Source organism: Scophthalmus maximus, chromosome 7 (assembly GCF_022379125.1).
Source record: "Scophthalmus maximus strain ysfricsl-2021 chromosome 7, ASM2237912v1, whole genome shotgun sequence".
In the NCBI taxonomy this organism is placed as follows: domain Eukaryota; kingdom Metazoa; phylum Chordata; class Actinopteri; order Pleuronectiformes; family Scophthalmidae; genus Scophthalmus; species Scophthalmus maximus.
Window position 1 is genome coordinate 3,935,179 of NC_061521.1, and position 22,782 is coordinate 3,957,960.

Sequence of the window (22,782 nt, forward strand, 5' to 3'; positions counted from 1 at the left end):
GGTTTTGTTTGATGTCTGATAGCAGATCTGCATTTGTTTTGTCTCCCAACCCATTTTAAACTTTTATACAGTAACTGTCCCTGTGGAGATGTGGCACGTGTCCCCACTTGGCAGGGGAGTCGTCATAACGTCGGTGAGTCAACAGATTTATGTCCACACAATGTACAAGTACACACAGACGTTCCCCCCCCCCCCCCCCCCCCCCCCCCCCAGATGATTCTGAGGGCGTCGCTCATCCAAACGATTGTTTCTTGGATTATGTGATTGCCGGGCTGTTGCATGATAGAATAGGTCTTATAGATTTGGAATTTCTGAGTTGCCCCCCTCTTTTTCCCCTCTAAATCCCACACAGGGTGTTACAGACTTTATCTGCTCTGACGCTACTTCAATCTTGCGTATGTTAATCCGATACACTTTTTGTAAAATTCAACGAATATTACCTCGCGGCCCACTAGCTGTCGGTTCTGTGTGTGCCGGCTGTTCTGGACGGTGGTGGACCGGTACTGTGACTGCCGCCAGTCCCCCATCGTCCATAACATCGTCCGGCGTCTCTGCCCCCCGAGCAACAGCTCCACGTCGCGGGCCGCCGCCGAAATCAATTACCGATGAATATTGCGTAGTCAGGGAGCTGGGAGATAGTTTCTCCAGGGCAGCTGCCTTGCTCCGGGACAAACCCCTTACTTTTTCGGTGAGCAGACACAAAGAGGCTTTGAGGAGGGGGTTGGCCTGGCCGTGCGTCACTCAGTCAAGTACATATATTAATTAGACAGGCCAAAATCTTTCTTTGCAGAGCTCCTGAGAAAAGAGCTATAAAACCATATTGGGATGTTTTTTGGTACTTAAAACCACTAATGCATTTTTTTAAAGCATCAAAACTTCAAGTTAAACGGAAAGGGGTATAATATGGGACCTATAGGAGACGTGCTAGCGACAGAAGCTAAGACCGGTTCACGGGGTTTAGACTCAAATGCACAACTCAGGTATTAGAGTTCAAAAAGGATTATTTAATGACAAAAAGTAGGTCGGTACACGACAAGTCAATCAGAACACGGCAGACAAATCCAAAAGGGGCCGAGGCAAAAGACCATGTCAAAGATTTAACGGGCAGAGATCGAAAACAATTAACACTGCACTAGGAACTATTGCCGGTACGCCCGCTGCTGACGAACTGGCAACAAGACAGGGGGAGCACACAGACTAAATACACACAGGAGGACGAGGTGATTGCACTAGGTGAAACACAATAGAGCGGGGCAGACAATTACAGCAGCGGGAAACACACAATGGCAGGAAGTGGAGACCTGAAACGGGAAAAGTAGTTGTTGTTTTTATTAAATTTGAAAATAAAGAAAACATAACTTAAAGCTACAGTGTGTAATATTTAGAAGAACGTGTTCACAATAAATCAATATATTGTCCATAACTATGTGTTCATATATGTATGATCACCTGCAGCAAAGAACAAACGTTTTTTCGTCAACTTTGAATGAGTTAAATATAGTTACATGAGGTGGACCGTGTGTGTCTCCATGTGTGCTACGTCGCGTTGGGTACGGTGGCACAAAATGGTCCAGAATACGTGGCATTCACGCTGGATTTTCAGCGCCGACGGAAACTGGAAATGGAATCAGCGGTGCGCCACCATAAAGTGTCCCTGTCGGTTGCACAGTTGGTTGTGGTTTGCAACTTTACCACCAGAAAATTACACACTAGGGCTTTAAGACCAACAGCAGACACCACACTCAGGGGTTTTGGTCTTGTAGTTAGTGCATTCTTCTCCCATACCCAAGGCTGCGGGTACAAACCCTGACCAGTGCAGTCAGAATATGCTTCTCCAAAATCGCTTACTGCCCCCTTTAACCTGGAAACTCAGTGAAACTCATCGTCCCTCGCCATTATTTACCCACCATGACTCTCATTTAAGGTGTGAGGAAGCTAGGTCCGACTGGGATCCACGGTAGGGAGGCTTGTTAATCCTGCTGACGAATGAACAAACAAACGAATCAACATATATCTAATCCAAATATTTATCTGAACAACATAAGGATAATACTTGAATTATGATTATATGAGCCAAGGAGGTGCGGGGAGTCCTAACAAAATGCATCTTCCATCAGGGGCCCATAAAAAAAGCACCAGACCAAACTGAACCGAGCCGATCTGATCCAGGTCGACTCTGCCGACGTTTCCAGCTGGTTCTGAGCTTTTCAAGGAGACAGATTGTTCCAGCGGTGTCGGCTGCATTAATGGTGTGTGTGTTTGTGTGTGTGTGTGTGTGTGTGTGTGTGCAAGAGAGAATGTGTTTGTTTATGAGATGGACACTGTTAATTACCCGCATGCATGGATAATTATCTCCAACATCAAAGACATTTTAACCCCCAGAGACCCAGGGAGAGTGTGTGTGGCTGAGCTGGACGACGCGCTCGGAATACCCCAAATATCTGCTGCTAATTAGAAAATAATTAAGAGTCTAGTTTTGCCATGAAACCCAAAGTTAGGACTTTGATACGATACCTGCCTGAAAGTCCCAATACTGTTACTGAAATGATAACATACCCCTTAGTTTTCATTAATTGTGATTTTTAAATCTATTTTGACTAAATAGAAAAACCTCTGCTGGGGAGTTGTAATTGAGTCATTTGTACTCAGTACATTTTAGTGCACTGCCGGAGTGAACGACTACATTTAGAATATTAATAATTGGATTGTTGTATATAATTCGATCAAGGTCACAGTGCCATTAAAGCTGTGTAGATGTCTCCTATACTTGAGATCATGTGATTTCTTTGATAACTTTATATATGCAACCAACTTTTACTTATTAAACAGCATTAAATAAGACTCAACACGCCCCATGGCAGAGGTTTGTGCTCTACTGAGCACATTTTATAGTAGGGGACAAAGTGCACAGTGCCATGATTACATACCATACCAGCACTGATTTAGCATAAACTGATCACTTATACTGTAACTGTATGGTGTTGTTGATCTGCATACTTCTGAACGCCTGTTGTTTAGCAGTTTGCGAGTTATGGTGATAACTTGTGTCACAGAGACACTTTGCAACGTCTTTTAATAAAGACCAGCTTAGTTGTGTCAGTGGGCCTGCACTGACTGTTGGCTATAGCAGTGTGATAGATAAATGATGAACAATTATGAATAAATGATGCCATATTTCCCTTTGTGCATCTGCTTTGTTGACAATTTGTCACTGTGAATATGCAAGAAAAAAAAAAGGTTGCCTATTGCCTGCAGAGTGGAAACACAGCGCTGCGCGCCCACACACACACACACACACAGCTCCCAAAAAGTGAAGCCAAATCATCTAGATCACCGCCTAGTGGCTGGCTGCAGTTAAGGTTCTAAACCCTGCCTCCTCCATGTTCGTGGATGGGACATGGACCAAAGTAAATACGCAAAGTAGACATTAAATACATTTTTCTAAAACCTGTATTCTGTCATTGTTTTTCTGATGTTTGGTTTGACTATTTAATGCTATGTAAATGTCATTATTGACAGCTGAGACTGACTCGTGATTGGTTGAGCCGGTGGGACCGTGGGACTGTGGCACCACACCACGATCACCACTGTGCAGAGTTTGGCTCCAGATGACAGCAAAAGTGCAAGGTGGTGACCAAAAAAAAAGAAAATTTCAAGCTCTCTTGTGTAACATTGTAAGAGCTGTTGGGGGCCCCTTTAGTAGAAGGCCTTTAGTTTTCTTATGTCAGCCTCTGGGCTGGTTGATGATTGGCTCAAGGCTCTCTGACCCAGTCACACCAGCTAGCAGCTTCATTATGTGTAAATACTCATATTGTTTGTTGAGGCATCGTGTCCCATGACACATCATGAAGCTTTCTTGCACAATAGAAAATAGGTGCAATGTATATTTTGACGTCACATTTTAATTCATTCGTTAAATAAATTGTGTTCAAACTGTTGTATTACATATTATTGTTGTGAGTTTTTTGTTTTTGTTTTTCAGCATTATTAAATGTTGCTGCTATAGCAAGTTGTTCAGTGGAGATAAAGCAAGGCGGCAGGAAGATTCGGGAGCATGGTGCGGTGGATGGAAAAGTTAAAGAAAAAGGCTGGGTAGCTTGAAAGCACTGAGGAGGAACGAGCAGGGGAGTGGGGCTGCGGTAGGTTTGAGGATCCCGAGGCAGAGGGGCGACGGCGGGTATTCAGCTTTAGCTTTGTGTTAAGGTTGGCCACAAAAACGGTGTCCTAATGCATCGTGTAAACAAAGCCCTCAAGATTGCTCTGAAGAAAAGAGCATGTTGCAGCACAGCTATACAGGCTGTTTCTAAAACAAAAAGTTCCCATAAGAAAGCACAGCATGAAATTGACGTAATTGATAGTCGTGATACTACTACACTGATATACTGTCTTTTATGGTAATGTTATGTACAATTAGGGTACGGAGACAAACATACATTGTTTCCCTGTGCAGTTGTGTCGGGTCAAACTCCAGGGTCCTCCCAGTCCTCCCATCCTGATCAGACACTCAACCGTCTCTACTGTCCCATTTCAACATGGAGGAGAAGTGGTTCTACTCTAAGATCCTCATCCTGCCTTTTTCATGATATCGGTCTACCATGCCTCTCTGGTCTGGAAAGTCCAGAGAGTCCAAAACAAATTGGACTTTACCTTTTTCTTTACAGATTGTGCATAATGTGTTATGAGGTTGTGCTCTAATTATGTATCTATGAGATACAGTTTAATTGAAATGAAAAAAGAACACAAGATAATGGGCTAATGTAAAAAAAAAAAAGTTATTAGTAGTAAAAAAAGTGGGTTCACCCATATCATCGAAACCATGACTGAAGCACTTAATATGGAATAAGAAGGTGAACTCTGTATATTTCAATCACATTCTATGTCAACAATAGGATCACATAACTACAGTAGAAAGAAAAACAAGTATGAACACTACTTGATTGGAAATCATTTCCAAGTATTAAAATAAGGCTAAGGGTATAATGTAAATAAGAGCAGGGAGGTTTCTGCTGCCACAGCAGAGGAGAAGTCATTGAGGTTTATCTGACAGAAACGTGTCATTTACAATCATGGGGAATATTAAACAGTATGTGGGTTAAGTTCCCATTTCTCAGTTGTTATTCTGAGCAGCAGGGATGTGAATGCATCAACACCACCAGGAGTCCCGAGGTTTTTATCTTTTTACTGACCGAGCAGCAGTTTCTCTCATATTTCAGAAACAAGGCAACAGTACCACCTTGTGGTCGCTTGATGAAATGCAGGAAATTTGCTCCATTTCTGGAAAAATAAACAGGCTTGAACTAGATTTGATCAGTTTTAATTATATTCTTGAATATTTTTTTTTTGAACATACAACGATTTCATTTCAGAAGGAAGAGTTTTGTTGTACAGGGAGTCTCTATAAAATCTGGCCGTTTGTCTTTTTTTCTCTCCTGAAAACAGTTTATCTTATCCCTAAACTTGAAGTGGTTTATGATCCCCTACCTGATTCATGTTAGCGCAAATCTCTATGAACTTTAATAAATGAAGTGGGCAAAACTTTACTTCCCTTTTATCTGAGGGACTGTGTTATGTCTCAAGTCTTTGTTCAATTCTCACTGTGGTTGGGGGGTCAGGATACTCTTTGTCATTGTGTAAAACATGTGACAATTCTACTAATAATTTTTCCTGTGTACATACCATACAATATCAGCATGCTTCACAATATATATATATATATATATATATATATATATATATATATATATATATATATATATATATATATATATATATAACTGAAAGAAATAACAAAAAAAATAAAATTGAAACAAGGATCAAATCAAGTGTAAATCAGGTACAACACAGAACACTAAAATTTACCTGAAAATAAAAGGTAATGAAAATCGCACCTGTAAAATGGAAAGTTAAAAAAATGTGAAATACAACTGAATAAAACAATTTTGAAACCAAGATGGCAAAATAAACCAGAACATAAAGAATACGAAATAATAAAAACATGTATCAAAACAAAATGAATCAATATCAATTATTGATGTTAAAAGAATAAAATATAATTCATTGCAATGGATTCTAAAGAATTATTTTTGAAATAATAACCAGGACACATTCAATCAGTGATTCAATAACATATTTTAATTTTTCAGTGTTTTAGTATAAAAATCCCACCGGCCTGCTGTCGGCTGGTTTCCACTCCCATTGGCTATAACTGTGGTTTTTCCCAGAGAATCAGCTAAAGTACCAAATATATTTACACACAACATCCACATCCAGATGGGGCCAAAGGAAACAGCAAGTCCTCCTGTCACTGCCCCGCCAAAACAAAACATCAAACACTATCACCTCACCGCTCAGATTTAATGCTATTAATCCAAAAAATAAAAAAATAAAAAAACAGAAAAACTCACAGACAACAGAGGAAGAGCAGGGGCCTCTACTTGTGGCTCCGAGTGTGCCCATAGTATTTTATTACAATACTCTCTCTATAAAGTAATGCATATACATTTTCTGTTTTACAATAAATTAGTACAGGCACGGTCTCTTCTCCCCTACAGACGACTGTAGGTTAGCTCATGTGGAAAAGATGATTCTGTGACATTTGACAGAAGACTTGAATTCATCACAGCACACGAACAAAAGGCTGAAAACCTGAAAAACAACTAAACTGTAAAAGAAAAATTAAAAATTTAAAAAAAAAACCCACACCAGACGCATTAGTGGGAAATCTTTTTGGTTTTTGGTGTGAATGATGCACTTTCGGCATTTTAAACTGTGAGAGCTTCTATATAGATTTTATATAAATATGTACAAACAAAAGAAGAAAAAAAAGAAAAGAAAAAAAGTAGTCCAGTAAAAACATTCAGGTAAAAAAATAAAAAGATGCACACAAAAACATTTATGTCAAATACAAGAGAACTTGAAGCTTGGGAACTCAATAAGTTACAAAAACTGTAAAAAAAAAAAAAAAAAAAGTAAGAAAAAAAGGGGGGGGGGTCTGAAATAAAAAATACAGTATGCATGTTTGTTTTTGTCTCTCTGCAGAGATAGCACCAGCAGTGTCGGCAATGACGTGGATCATCACCTCCGACCGTATAAATATCTGAACACGGGGTCGCAAAAAAACTGAGGGAGTGAATAAATTAGTGTCAGACCTTGTACAGGATATTTACAGGAGCTGCTGCCATCACACTCACACACCCATACATACACACACGCACTCGCACACTGATGGACATTTTCATGGCAGTGAGATTGTTGCAGCAGTCTTGCAGCACATTTAAGGAGGTCAGAGGTCAAACTCCGACACATTCAACAGGTGTAGACCCGTGATTTTTTTCGGTCCTCACAGCCCAAGTATGATATTTGTTTGTTTTTTTCCTTCCAACTTTTTGCACCCGCTAACCGAGTAATTTTCATTGCATAGCTCTTTGACAATTCGAGATAGCCGCCACAAGCTACAGTATTTCAGACGGGAGGGGACAGATGTGCAGGGAGGCGTGAAAACAATCCAGTTGTTGAATATAGTAAACATACTAAGTGTGTGTGTGTGGTTGTTGTGCGTATGAGGCAGAAACAGAGTCTCTGCAGGGTTGGGGTTAAAAACAAAAGGCTGAAAGGTCAAAGAGGAGAGATGGGATGATGGTGGGGGGTCGGGGTGGGGGGGCGGTTCAGTCTGTGACGACGAGGCCGGCGCCTGTCTCCAGCTCGCAGCTGACGCGGTTCAGGTGGTCCATGGCTCGGTCGAAGGCAAACCGCACAGCTTTTCGGACGTGGAAGGAGCGAGCCTCCGTCAGCTTGAGTCTATCGAGCGTCTGGTTGATCCCGAAGGGAGCCATCTTGGATCTAGGAAGCCATTGCCTGAGGAGAGAGAGAAGACAATATGTCAAGCCACATGTGACAGTGTTGTGGCTGCTTCTCAGTCCACCTTCAATCAGAGACTGGGCAGTTTCTGTTCTTAGCGAATCACTGTTTTATTGACTCAGTGACTGGTCCTCACTTCTAATGTCTGCGCTGATGCCCATTCTCACTGTTGATTTCGAGAAGTGAATTTGTTTCCAAATCTGTCTGATTTGTCCTTTAAAAAACATTTTAGTCAGTATTAATGATTAATGATTGTCATTGCAAAATATATTATCATTATCATGATGACAATTATTTAAGACACCTATCTGTGAAAGAGACTATGTACAAACTTACTACTAGAACTACTTCTGTTCATACTTATTGTTACTTTTGCTAGCTTTATCTAGTACAACCGTATTACAATTGTTAAAATTGGCATAATTGTCAGCTGAACTTAAAAAGACGAGTGGACACGTAAACGTCAAATCAGGATTTTTACTGGAAGTTAAAGCTCCAGTGTAATTTTTGTTCTTTTCCTGGTCGTCAAGTTTCAAAAAGCAATCAACTGAGCACCCGACAGGGGACACTTTGTGGTGGCGCACCTCTAATTCCATTTCCGGCAGCGCTGAACATTCACCGCAAATACGACGTATTCTGGACCGTTTTGTGTAATCGTGTTCAACTCGACGTAGCAAACATGGCGACTTACACGGAGGTCGGGTCCACCTCATGTATATTACTACTATGAGTTAAATATACTATATTATATATGAACAAATAGTTATAGACGATATATTCAATGAATATGTTCTTCTGAACCACTGGTTCGATTTCTCTCCCACTGTGATGTCTAGGTGGGACTCTTTACGGCCTGCAATCTGAGAATCTCCACTTCTCTGGTGAAGAGGCGTGACATTTTCTATGCATTTCGAAATCTGTTGACCAATCACAACAGACTGGACCAGCTGGCCAATCAGAGCAGATTGGGCTTTATCGGGAGGCCGGCCTCAATGAAATCCAGGCGTTTCAGACAGAGGGTGAAAAGGAGCTGCAGGAATGGGCAGTATGAGAACACTGATGCCTTTTCTGAACATTAGAGCATGTAAACATTTTCCAGTGGTAACCCAAATTAAAAGTATCAACCTGAATATAACATAATATGTCACCTTTAAACTGTGTCAACACTAGGGCTGAACAATTTCGGGAAAATATCGAAACGCGTTTTTTTTTAACAGATATTGCGATTGCAATTCGATTTGCGATTATAATTAGCACAACGCGAGCGCACACACACACTGACAGAGAGCGAGATATGTTGAAGAGGAGAGAGTTCTCTCTCTGTTAGCAGTCTGTCTCTCTAATGAGGGAATAGTCGTGGTGTTCGTCACCTCACGGTGCCACGTGAGACATTTTCATTCGGAGTAACAGTCTCAAACAACTCTCGTGTAGTTCTGTGTTCGTCACTACTGTCACTGACTTGTTGGCCGTACACTGCGGCGCCAACAACCGCGGCTGTGGCGCTGTGCCAATTGCTGATACGGGTTGGTGGTGTTGCCCCCTGAAGTAGCAACGGTAGCACTGCATGTTCTGCAAAGCACCTGACCCTGCGCAGCATCCTCCCTTTTAAAACCAAAGAACTTCCACACAACCGACGTGCTGCTCCTTTTCGACACTAAAGTCTCCGCTGTATCATTTTCCAACTGTTCTAACGAGCACGAGGCCATTGCGCAGCAGGTTAAAGTGCAGCGTGACTGCTGTTTTTTCTTTGCACTGAGCACTTCACTCGCTCGCGTATCATGTGACGCGTGTAATCGCGGCCCTTGCGATTAGAAAATTGCATTTTATCATATCGCGATATTATCGCAAATGCGATTAATCATTCAGCCCTACTCAACACTATGTTTTACTTCATTGGTGTCTCCTGTAGCTTTTAACCTCTCAGTGGTGTCATTCAGACAAAGTTTCCCATTTTGCACCTCCCTGTGAAGTTGGGCAGAAATAGACGTAAAACAGCTGCTGTACTTCAACTTCTACAACTTCTACTGCATCACTTTTTTAAATTGCTTTAATATCTATGTGTGTGGGAATGTTGTAAAATTTATATAAAAAGATTTCAGTTTCCATGGTAACCTATGACAATAAATCGGGCTGTGGTCTGGTCCCATTAACAGCATCAAAAATGTACTTTACTCCAAAAGCCCCTTCCCCTCCTGGTCACAAAATGTTTACTGTACTGCCCTCTGGTGGGCAGGAACAGGAACATCAAAGGTCAAACAAAGACTCGAGAACAGTTTCTTTCTCTGGGCCATTAGGACTGAAATTAAACACGAGCCTCCCCAGATTGTTTCTCTACCAAAACTGTCTCCAAATTCCAGGAACTTAACAAAAAAGAAAACATCAGACCCCTGGATTATTTCATGCTTTTACAGGCAGATTATTTAACCAGGTATCTTTTCTCTTTCCTCGACAGCAACTTTGCGAACAGAGAAGTGAGTCGGTGAGATCCTCACCAGCTGCGCTTGCTGTCGAAGAAGTGGACGAGGAAGAGTTTCTCTGCGGACCTGAACTGCATCCGCTCTCCGGCTCTGAGAACGTCCAGCGGCGGGTGGGGAAGCTCCACCCCGTTGTGCTGACACCCCTTCCTCCGCACTCTGGGCTCCATGATCTGTGAAGACAGACGGGGGGGCGGAGACTGAGCGAGACGGCATCGCCACAATCACAGCGTTGGCGGTGGTCGCACAGGGGGGAAGCCCGCGCTCAGAGACACAAGCATGCAAAGCCGAGTCGAGCCGGAAACGCTCTGAGCGAAAGCGGCTGACCGCACGCACACACACACACCAAGCAGCTACTGGCCAGCTGGAAGCTCCTGCATGGCTGTGAGCACAAATCACGAGCTACGGCACGCACGATGACAGGGGGGGGGCAGATGGGTAATGAGACACAGAGCGGACTGACACTCACTCACCAGGGCAGGGTAGGAGGGAAATCCACTACATTTAGCCCAAACTAGTTTAAGAGGCTCCAGAACAAATGGAGAAGCAGCAGTGGGATTCCACACCTCTACAGGAACAACGACAAGCAAGTTATGAAGGATTCACTGCAACAGACACAGAGCACAAGCAGTCGTCTGAACACAGCCATACACAAACTCACTATCTCTCTCTCACATACACGTTTTTAAAGACTACCTTTAAAAAACATCGGAGTACAGATTCAAGGCAGCTTGTACAAAACGTTTCCATGGGGAAGTGGATGTTTCCAGAGCCAATCATGAGGATGCACACGTGTTGAGGAGAAGGTGGCGAGAAGTCCTTAACAACAGAGTCTTTCCATGTTGAGCTGAATTCAGCATCTACTGTTGCAGGGTTCCTACTAGGGGTGTAAAGATTCCCCGATACAAATCGGTATCTGGTTGTATTAGATACCACTCAGAATCTGTGATAATACGTTATGAAATCGGTTGACTGAAGCTTTGGTATCAATTCAATGAAGCTGGTGCGGTGTGCGCTTCTTCTTCGTTGAAAGAGACGGGTGGGTGTGGGTGTGGGTGTGTGTGTGTGTGTGTGTGTGTGTGTGCGCGCAACATGAAAAATAAGGTGCATATGATTAAGGAGGCTACAGATTTCATCTCAATATCTAGTCGTATATCTAAAAACAATGACACGGTTGCCTGGACTACACTTCTCATCGGTCGTGACTCGACTACCGGCGGTGAATGTAAACACTTGCTGTCAGTAACAGTTCCACGTCGCCATTGGTCTACGAGAAAAAAAATCCAGCTCTGAATTTTCACCATTGCTGTTCCTGGTTTTTCTGTAACAAAGCAACCAGCTGCAGAGGAGACGATCTGCCAGCACGCACATGCCCAGTGTACGTGAATGGCCACGTGATATAGTTTTTCAGGTGTGTTAGTATGGAGGGAGATTATTTCAGATAATGGATGGACATTGTTTTAGTTTTAAAACTTTAATCCATTTAGTATGGATGTAGCCTTCAACACACACACACACACACACACACACACACACACACACACGCACGCTGGGTGTCATTACACATTTTTAAAGATGAGTGCAGATACAATACCTGTCCCGAGGCCGGTACCACACTAAAGCACTGCTTGTCTGAAGTCGTCTCGACATTTATAAACTTAATCTAACTAAACATTGACTGTGCTGGATTTTATGTCAGGTAAATCAATCAAGAAAAGGATGATTTGTTTGATTACGATTTGATTATAGAGGGCAGGAGTGGTCAGAACTTTAACAGAACTTTAAAAATAAAAGTGGTAAAGGTGGCTCTTGATGCGTCTTTCTACTTTCACCATTTCGAATAGAGTCAAATAATGAAACAAATATTAAATGAAAACTAGTCTCATGTATTTTTAAAAATAAATATAAATAGACTAAACATATTGCTCTTATTTGACTTTACCTGTGCACCAGGTTTGGATATTGTCTGCGTGGCTGTGGCATGAGCCTGTAACTCACTGAACCCCACAGAGGAAATGACAGACTTCACTTCCTCTTTGTCCATCACAGGCTTCCTGTCGTAGTTTTCCTTTGGTGTTAAACGAACATTTGGGTCTCTGCTGATTTCATCCAGATGTGGGGACTTCAGTTTGAGGGTCAGCGAGGGAAAGTGTGGGATTAGTGTGGTGATGTGGGGGGACAGTGCACGCTGGCACATTAACAGTGTAAGTATACTCACTGTACAGAGGGGGACAGCTCAATAAGTTCAAGTCAACGTCTCCAGCAGACGGAGAAGAGAACCGACTGATCGACGCGCTGCCATGCTATCACGCACATTCATCACGTAACACCCGTCACTGACTGAGCTGACATGACGCTTCTAAACTCACCTGGAGAGATTTTGGCCGCTTTGGTGAACTCCCCGTTCTCGACGCAGGGCACCAACGCGCTCTTGTCATCCACGGTGCTGCGTCGGGCCGCCATCGACCGCCCTTTGCCACCTTTTGACACGATGACGGTGCTGAAGAGAATGAGAGGAAGGTCAGAAACTGTTCAGAAACACCGTGTGTGTGATCTGATGGAAGAATCAAACTGCTGATTATTTTTATCAATTAATGTGGCAATTATTTTCTTCATTGATTAGATATATAACATCATGGTATTACATTTTCTTTTTTATTCGATCAACATGTAGAACAAATATAAAATATACTATATGATTATAACATAGATTATACATGTGGAGTATAAAGAGCGGTGTATTTAAGGGAAATTTCATACAACCTACAAATTTTTCTCCATCATTCCTATAATGTCACCCTGTTCCTCGATGCCAACCACTGACTTGGTCACTAGTTTGTAATTGTTGCTGATGATCATAAAACTCAAACTTGATCGATATCAGTCAAAAAGCACTTCTCTGGACTAACCTCGTGCCGCAGAGGATGCTCCCACTTGAGGAGATGCTTGACTCGGAAGCACAGCGGCGACGAGGCTCCACCAGCCGAGGAGATGCTAGGAGTTCCTCCTCTTCCACCACAAAACCATTCGCTATTCCTTAAGATTAAAACAAAAAAAACAAAGTCACATAACTTTTCACAGTATAGTCAAAGGTAAACATGACAGCTGTTCTCCGAGTGGGTACCTGTGCCAAGGCGTTTTATTGGCGACTCCTCGTCTTCCTCCTCCCCGTCGGCGCTGCTGCTGCGGGTTCTTTTCTTCGGCAGGAGGAGTGTCTCCAGGCGAGGTATCACCACCGACAGGAAGGTTTTAGCGCCCAGCGACGTTGGTGGCACAGCGGACGCTTCTTCTGTCTTGGGTGGTTTCTGGGGGCTGGCACTCTTAGACTTGCGGAAGAGGATGTTGGTCCGTCGATTGCAGGCGCTGGAGGCTTCGGTGTTGAGGTCACCATTGGGGAGCAGCGGGTCTGGGATGTGCCCGTTGGGGGTGTCTGGGGGAACTGAGGTAGAGGTGTCACTTTCGATCTCCATGGGAGTCTGGTCCATGCTGGGTTTGATGGGATTCAGTGGCGGCGGCTCAGAGTCGCTGGGCGTGATGTTGAGGTGTGACGGTGAGGTCAAAAGGTCTAACGTTGGTGGAGGTGAAGACTTCTCCTCCGGTTGCGCGCAGGGCTCTGCCAGGGGTTCAAGTAGTGGTTTCTCGTCTGACTCGGTGTGGGTCGGGCCAGGTTCCGGGGCAGCGGGCGACGGCGGGAGGGACTTCTTCAGGCTCATCTCGCTGCGGACCTCCATGATGGTCTTCTTGAGCAGTTTGAGCCTCTTGCTGCGGGACGGGCTGTGTTTCATTGCTGCGCTCAGGTCCAGCTTCTCAAGCAGCTCCTTCAGCTGCTCCTCCAGAGGGGTCAGCCGTCGGTAGGCGGGGCTCAGCAGGCGGTCCACTGACAGAGACATAGAGACAGTCAGTCGGAGTCACATGAAATCATCACAGTGATAACGCTACTCCATCACTCCAGAACTTCTATTTCAACTGCCCTCACTGCTTAAATAGACACTCTAATTTCTCACCCTTCCTTGGTGCTTCAGCTGACACTTCAACATCAGGGTTTCCTTAACGTTCATTTTTTTGAACCATAAAACGTAAAAATTATTGCCGCTGCTGCTGCTGCTTGAGAATTTCATGAAATGTCATGAAGTCGCAATTACACGATTCTACGAGGGCTTTTTTTTTGACAAGCAAGGAAGTGACGGAGCGCTGTAGAATCTCCCGAGGAGAGGGAGGGAGAGAGCTGAGTAAGGACAGAGTAGTGTTACCGGGTACCCGGGAGAAAAAGTTACATTTCCCTTCTGCTTATCGGTTCCTAAAAGAATGCATCAACGTAATGTAACGGCGCCTGTTAAGTGCTAGCATCCGAGCCACAGAGTGAAACATGGACCGAGTTAACCAGACAAAAGTCTGCCTGTACTTTAACAGAGAAAGCGGCAACAAGTGCAGTAACTTCAGGTCTGGTCGCACCGCGCATCTGGACCAAAGGCAGCAGGACATTGATTTCCGCAATGTGGCAACACTGTGGGTTGTCCTGCAGGCTCTGAGTACGATTGTGACAGCCTACTGATCAGCACAGGCACCTGGCAAGCTCCTCCAGTAAAGGTGTTAAACATACAGTTAGATGTTGTGCACTGAACTGCACTCTGGTCTGCCCCTGCTGCTGAAATAAATCCGAGAGGAAAGACGGACCTTTCAACTGTTCAAATGACAGCTAAAGTCATTGACACAAAAGCTGCTTTCTTTACTACTTCACATTTCATGGCAAATGAAGCTGCTTCAAGGGTTTGTACCTGCGACATTCAGCAGAAACAAGCACACTTACATTCATTCTTTAGATATTTTTTCAAGATTTAAGTTAATGTGTGACCGGATAGTGACTTTTTTCTCTTATATTTAATCTGCCATCGGGTATTTTAACTGGCTTCGGGGTACAAACAACACCCCACAAACATGACTAGAACATTCATCACGGTGGAAAGAATTGTTTGAAAAGTTTACCAATTAAGTATCATGTATTTAAAAGAAAACCCTTAGAGGTTTCTGACAATTCTAATATGATGTTTATATACAAGAGGGCGGTGACACTTTGAATAGTTTTTCAAGAGCAAACAGAAAGTAAAACACTCGGCTCCAGAGGGTTAACTCACCATCCTCCCACGAGAAGGGGGGCGGGGCCTCTAGTTTTGGCGCTTCAGGCAGATGCAAGCCGCTGGGAAAGTCGAAGCCAATCCGCTCGGTCTCCCTGCGGGCCCGGCGGAGAATGGTTCCTCCGTGGTCCTGCATCCGCTGAGCTGCCTTGTAGAAGAAGGTGTCCTTGGCGTTGTAGGACATGCAGTTGGCGATAAGGAGGTCGAAGTCCACCTCAAATTCCTCCAGGCTCCTGTACTCGTGCGCATCGATGCGTTTCCTCATGGTGCAGAAGTCCATGGGGTTTTTGATGTGGTCCAGGTAATCGGGAACCTTGCGGGAGGACAGAGGAGAAGATTTACAGGAATTCACTTTCATTACACGCAGTCCTTTGTTTTCTTCAATTCACTTACTTCTAAAGCTAGTAAGTGGACCTTTGAGTTTAGAATATTTTGTTTTGTATATTGTTCCCAAATATCAAGAACAAACTACTGCCCAACAAGTTATCACTTCACATGTTTTTTTGGAGACTGGGAAATGGTTGCAGACCTCCTTGATGCTGACGGGCTGAGCGAAGATGCCGTACTGGTCCTTCTCCTGTAGCTGACTGAGCACAGCTCTCAGCAGGATGTTGAAGGGGGTCAGCTGGGCCTCCAGCACCGACTGCTGCAGCTTCATCTGACAAGAGGACACAGTTAAACAGGGTCCTATGTGTGAATGTAAGGGTTTGTGTAGTTATTGTTTATTGGAACAAAGATTCAGTTAAATTCACTAAGTTGGTGTTCAGCACAAATTATAACAGATTAATGGGGTGTTCACACGCAAGATGAATTTTTAGTCAATGCAAAGACGCGTCTAGACGTGAATGGTGCGAGTAGCGTGACGCGAATCATGTAAATTCGCGTTGCCCGCGACATATTCACTTAACGCGCTGACACGATAGCCAATGAGCATTGAGATCCTCCCTCCAACACCTGTTTTAGACATCCTGTCAGTATATCAGGAATGGAGGATCACTACTGTCACTGTGTGGGCAGCCGGACCATGTTGGTATTTGTAATGTGACCGGGTGAGTAGGATAGGGCTCGGCAGAAAGTGATCAAGGAAGTTTTATCCTTCAACAGTTCATTTTTAATGTGTGTATGTGTGTGTGTGTTTGTGTGTGTGTGTGTGTGTGTGTGTGTGTGTGTGTGTGTGTGTGTGTGTGTGTGTCTTTGTTCAGATAAGGTTTGTCGGAGAAAGTGGAAGGAATTGAACGGGTAAATATATGCGTGAATGACGCAAATAAGCGCAAATGTTTGCTTGCGACCAAACTCGCGCGAGAAAAGCGGCACGGAAATTCGCATCACGTCCGGTGTGAACGCAGCATAAGCGACTCCGAACAGCATTTAATGAATTAAATAAATAATGTTTCAATCAAATTGATGAAGTACAAAGACAAACTAAAGTTGATAAATGAGGTTGTAGTGCTGGACTTTTTGTGTGTGGTAGACAGAAAGAAATAAACCATAAATTCAAACAGGAAACTTGTTGTCATCCTTTACAGTTTTCTCTAGAGATTTCAGGTAAATGTGGAGTTGACTCTACCTCCTCCCTCTTCAGCTTCTCCCTCTTCCTGATGAGCTCCAGCAGCAGGCGAGCTCGCTCCAGGTCATGGCGGAGGCGGTGCCACTCCTTCAGCTGCTCCTTCAGCGCCTGGTTCGTCTCCGCGCGGTCCTGGAGGAGACACGCAGGCTTCAGGTCGGTCGGATGAACTGCTTTAGAGGGTCCACCCTTCTGAAGCCGCTGCGCATCGGCAGCGCCGACCATCTGCTTGACTTTGGGGGGCTGGGGGTTTGCCTGCAGCCGGCGGATCAGTGGCACGTTGTTCCTCGACTGCCTCTTCAGCACCCAGTAGCTCAGCACGCTCTCGACGAAAGAACGCTTCCTTTGCACCGCCACCTGGTTCAGGATGGTGTCAAAACTGAACCACAGGAAAGCAAAAAGAGATATTAGTCGATACATTCTCAGCATTTCCTTCAGTAAGTATTCAGAGGGGGTAATGTAAGCTGAAACACAACCTGCTACATAAACATGTATTTTTATATTTATATCTATAATACATCATGTAATCTCTGGCTTGTCACACAAGTAACAGTTATAAGTTAAGAACCACGTTGTAGTTATTCTAATGTCAATAACAAAGTGAATGTAAAGATGTAAAGACGTCTCGTCCTGCACATATTTTATCATATCTCAGGTATGAATTCACTCTTGAAAATTGTACTACATATTGAGTTATAATAATAGTGAGATGCATTCTGGTCACCGGCCTACCTTGAGGCGGTGATACTGGGACCAGCATTGGTGGGTGTCTCTGGTTCCAGTTCCGGTTCGGGCTCCGCCCTCTTACTCTTCTTCTTCTGCCAGCCCTTGGCACGTGCCTTCCCCCTCTTCTCGGACCTCTTGTGGCAGGCCCCATTTTTCGGGTGCGACTCCTCGTAGATGTTGAGGGGCCGTCGGTCACAGCCCTCGGGCATGTGGCCGCAGCAGTAAGCGGTCTTTTTCACAGAGAAGGTGTTGGCGCCGGACGCCGTCACCTCTTTGACCGGCTCCATTCTCATGTAGAGGCCGGCCTTCTGGGCGCAGCTCACGTGGAAGGCAGTGTAACAGTTGATCTTGTCGCACTGGATGCATGCTCCTGCGCCCTTCTCCTTACACAGGTAACAGGTCAGCTTCCAGCGCGCCGGCGGTATATTGCGGACACCGTCGATGGGCTCGATGAAAACTGTGTCTGAGAAGCCGACCTCGGGGACCCACAGAGCGCAGGCTACATGACCCCAGCGGTCGTCGTCCGTCTTCTTCAGGGCTCCGCCTCGGTTGGGGCAGAAGACGCACTCTGCGGGCTGCGATGGACACTGCAGGCAGTGGCGGCACAGCCACTGGCCCTCTGGGATGTACGGCACGCCGTAGCACTCCTGGTGCACGGCGATGTTGCAGGAGTCGCAGAAGAGTATAACGTTACTGTCGGCGCCGTCTCCGTCCATGCAGACGCAGCAGACGGCGTCCTCGTCCACCAGCGACTGCAAGTCACTCTGACCCTGTGTGGCCCAGTAAGACTCCTTCTCGAAGCGGTCCATTAAGAACTCAAACAGGTTGTGCGATACCTGGCTGACGCCCTCGCTCCTCCTCTTCTCGTTGATGAGCTCCAGCCAGGCATAGTCTTCCTCGTCCATGTCATACTCCACTTCCTCGTCCAGCTCCTCCGCCGTCCACTCTGTGTATTTGTAATACGCTGCCGGCCTCTTCGGCACCACCGGCAGATTGTATTCAACCGTTCTAACTTTTGGCTCCAACAGGCCGCCGGTGCCGCCGTGGGAGCCGCTGGTGCCGTGTGAGGCCATGAGTGCCGCGTTCTTCTTCTGTTGGTTGTTTTTGAGGCGCACAGAGCGCACCAGGACCTGCTGGGGCTTCTCGTTGTTCTCCTTGTTGCTGTTGCACTCCATGATTTCCTGAGCCATAGGGTCGTCATCGCCGATGACGTCCAGCTTGTCGTAGATGCTGAGCCGGTGCACGCGGCCATCCACCTCCAGCTCCACGATTCGCTGAGCTTGTGCGTACGTCAGTGTCTCCCGGTTGGGCGACGGCTTGATGGGCGAAGAGTCCCTCTTCAGCACAGCCGGCCGGTGATTTCGACCTTTTTTCTTCATGTTGAAACAGCAAAGACCCTGAAAACCAGAGAAATGAAACAACAGCGTCAATGACTGACTAATGTGATGCTGCGGAAGCGACTGCTGAACAACAACGTTTTTTTTCTCCATGTCATTGGCTCGCCCTGTGAAGCAACAACCAGCACACAGAGCATTGTGTGTTGGATCCAACACCAAGCTGCACCAATGATTAACAGCTCAAACCCTCAGTGTTGCCTTCAAGGCAGTGTTGGGCAGTTAATGTGTTTACACAAGGATGTCGCCACCTCCTCCAGCCTTCAATCATAGAAAATCATGCAATAAGAAAACACACTAGTTTACATTTTTGTCCATAAATTAGTATGTCATTTATACTTGTTCTGCAGGTCCCGTGTTTCGGATTTATGTGATCCCACAGCATTTTTTTAACATTTACTGTCATTGTATTGTGATGTATTGCACATAGTACAGCTAAGTCTCATTTGCTGCAGATATTAGCCCCTGTCAACTGTTACTGGGTGATGCTAATTATGCAAATGTTCTCCTGACTACATTAAGGCTGGCAATTGTTTGAAAATGTCAGTCCGTGATATGTCAGTGCTGATACCTAATCTATTTACAATACTTTAGCTTGAGGAAAATAAACATTTTCCCCCATGAAGCAAATAATGTCGAACGGCTCAATGTTTTACCTAAAGAACTTTGCCTGAGTAAAATCGGAGGAGCTTTTACATTTATTTCAGGAACAATCCAATTGTGACTCAGAAGGCTGCAGAAATAAAACCAGACAATGTTCAAGTTTGCATACTAGAGTTTAGATCTGAAGATTATTCTCTTGATTACTGAAAGACTTTATAAAAATGTCCATCGCAGTTTCCCAGAGCCCAAGCTGACCAAACTGAAGATCTAGGTCCGTCTGACCAACACTCATTTGGTCAGATATTCAGTTTACGCCATAAACAATGAAAACAAACACACCATGAACCTATTGAATGTCTGGAATTTGGCACTTAAACAGTCAAAAAGTTGATGACGACGATCGACGATCCTTTAGGTTCATCATCGCGTCATGGAACGTCTGTGATGTGCATGATGCATGGGCGTATTGCAAGCGACTGAAACCAAACTACTTTGATGTGTCAGCGACACATTTGCCAAATGATGAATTACTTGATCATTTACAAATGTGATGGCTCCATCTTCTCAAAGGTAAGAATTCTAAGGTTCTAGTTGCCGCATGTGACCGTTCCTGGGGGCCACCATGGGCTCTGGGATATTTTTAAAAGGCACCGTTTACCATTGGTGGCGAAAATTTGTGTATTGCGAAAAATGCAGTGCAGATTAGACACGAATGAAAATGTCGGTAGGACGCAGCTCTGGGGAACAATTATACCTTGAGAGGCTTCGCGCAGTGACGCTAGGTGCTTTAAGATTGGAAGCCCCGGTGTGGTCGAACCTTCTGAGATCGACATTGTTTCCGTCAGGAGCTAAACGCAGTGACAGCACTCGTGGCCTGCAACGGGCTGACGTTGAGAACTAGTGGTGCTGCTGCCGTCGGTCGTTACCTGCTTATTGGTGTAATAATAGCTTTTGGAAAAGATCCCCTTTGAGTAGTAGCCGGGGGGGGGGGGGGGGTAACAACAGAGTAACAACACGTATGCCGTCGCGGGCGTCTGAAGGGGACGAGGCTGCAGGGTGGGTTTGTGCAGCTTCCCTTTCTCAGATCAACGTGTTTTCAGTTGGTGTAATGTGGTGTAGTAGACAGTGCGGGGGGGGCGGAAACACACTGCATGTGATAAGGTCCACTGGATGAATGAAAAGGAAGGCGCAGAGCCCTTGACGCCACTACGCCGACCTCATGGAGGTCCCCGGTCCCCCCCCCCCCCGTCGGCCGCCGAGAGACCCTTGTTGTTGTCGAACATCGCAGGCTAACAGCAGCAGCTCGTCTGCTCTTCTCCCTTGACGGGCGTCTTTGCTAGCCACGGCTAACGTTAGCTCCCCCTCAACCGAAACCACAGCCCTGGCCCCGGCGACAGCAATCGAACCTGCGTCGACGTGAACCCCTTCGCGTGCGGGTCTGTTGCGAGACGAAGACCGACCGACCCCGGGCGACGCGCTGTAGAGGAGGCGGCGACCCCAAAAGGCACAGGGGACACTCCGTCCACGAACCTCGGGCTACCGTTAGCCTGCTAGCATTACACACTGACTGAGTGGGGGAGGAGATATGGCGACCAACACAACAAGACGCTGGCTCGATGGGGGGGGGGGGAGTTTGGCTTTCCCCCGGAGCAGCGCAGGTTGTCTTCGGGGTCCAAACGTGCCCAGGCCACGGGGTGACACATATCGAAGAGGCGGGGCGCGGCACGGCGTTGAACTCACCCCTTTTTCTTTTCGCCCCACGAATTCCGCTTCGCAAAGACGGCAGCAATGGCGGCGCGGCCTGCGGAGCGAGGCGGCAGCTAGATCCACATTCGGTCCGCTCGTCCGACGGGCGGCCGCGGCTCGCGCTGACCCGCGTGTGACTTGAGCGCGGCCGGCGGGTATCCAGGGCGACGGAGCCCAGGGCCCGGGTGTTCTACCGTGACCGGGGCGGACGGCGACGGGGCCGGACTGTTTTTTTTATTAAAAAAAAAAAAAAAAAGGAAAAAAAAAAGGGCAGAACTGTTAAAAGGCAGTCACAAGTGGCAGCGCTCCGCGGCTGCCCGAGCTCCGGCTTCTCTTCCCCCAACAACAATGCGGTACGCTGTGTGCGTCGCTGCGTCGTGACGTCACCGCGTACAGAATGTACAGAAGACAGCCTACCTTTTCTATAATGGTGATAATTTGCTTTTTCTCCAGTAGGTGGCGGCAATCATAATAATAATAATAATAATAATAATAATGATAATAATAATAATACTGATTCTTATTGTTATTATTACAATTCATTGAATTTGAAGTCTGGTGTTATTTCACATTGTTGTCCCTGTTAACCAGTTGCGACAGAGATATGGACTGCAATAAACCATGGACGTGTCCATGTGTTTATTGTGAGAGAGCTAAACTGTAGTGTCTTTGCGGGTGTCCGAGTGTCAATCAAAAGTGGAGCACTTTACATCACATCACTGCTCCGGCTCCCTGTGTCAAACGATTGGTTTTTAAAATCCTATTACTTGTCCCTGAGCCACTAAATGGTCTCAGGCCTAAATACGGCCTGTACTGGTACTGTTTATCAGAAACCAGCTGGAGAAAGAGAGCAGGCCCCAGAGAGTGGATGACAAGTCTGGGAGCGTGCAGACGTGAAAAAGAAAAGCTAAATAATAAATAAAATACAATGAAATCAAGAAAACTACATGTTTCACTTTGAAAAAAGAATCTTTTTAAGATACCTATAATTCATTCCTAATGTATCCCTGAAAACACCCCAGGGGTTGGATAGACAAAAAATATGAATTTTAAAACACCACATTTTCCCTTAACGTAAACATTGATATTAAAAATGCAGGTCTCCGAGTGCCAATCAAGTGGAGCACTTTACATCACATCACTGCTCCGGCTTCCGGTGTCAAACGATTGGTTTTGAAATCCTATTCCTTCTCTTTGAGGCACTAAATGGTCTCAGGCCTAAATACATGTCTGATACGTGTTCACTACGAAGCGTCCGGACCCCACAGGTCAGCAGGATCAAGTTT

General features: G+C 45.3%; 1 protein-coding gene across 3 annotated transcripts; it reads right to left on the reverse strand.

Moving 5' to 3' along the window:
* Positions 1-6,110: 6,110 nt before the first annotated feature.
* Positions 6,111-21,854, reverse strand: LOC118315213 (bromodomain-containing protein 1). Of its 3 annotated transcripts, XM_035642302.2 has the most exons (11): positions 21,491-21,853; positions 17,760-19,150; positions 17,031-17,406; positions 15,993-16,121; positions 15,464-15,776; positions 13,456-14,208; positions 13,241-13,367; positions 12,701-12,831; positions 10,805-10,899; positions 10,350-10,504; positions 6,111-7,854 (listed from the first exon to the last, which is right to left on the reverse strand). In XM_035642302.2, the coding sequence occupies exons 2-11, from the start codon at positions 19,130-19,132 to the stop codon at positions 7,665-7,667; spliced, it is 3,642 nt and encodes a 1,213-aa protein (XP_035498195.1). In that variant the 5' UTR covers positions 19,133-19,150; positions 21,491-21,853; the 3' UTR covers positions 6,111-7,664. The 3 variants fall into 3 exon arrangements, with proteins under 3 accessions (XP_035498195.1, XP_035498198.1, XP_035498197.1); XM_035642304.2 differs by lacking the exon at positions 10,805-10,899 and having other exon boundaries at positions 7,689-7,854; XM_035642305.2 differs by lacking the exons at positions 10,350-10,504; positions 10,805-10,899 and having other exon boundaries at positions 21,491-21,854.
* Positions 21,855-22,782: the final 928 nt, after the last annotated feature.

Coding starts and splice junctions, on each gene's coding strand:
- LOC118315213 (XM_035642302.2), bottom strand. CDS start 19,132: ATGAAGAAAAAAGGTCGAAATCACCGGCCGGCTGTGCTGAAGAGGGAC. Junction 14,209..15,463: donor CCCCTTCTCGTGGGAGGATG/GTGAGTTAACCC, acceptor TGTCTCTGTCAG/TGGACCGCCTGCTGAGCCCC. Junction 12,832..13,240: donor AGCATCCTCTGCGGCACGAG/GTTAGTCCAGAG, acceptor CATTCTCTTCAG/CACCGTCATCGTGTCAAAAG.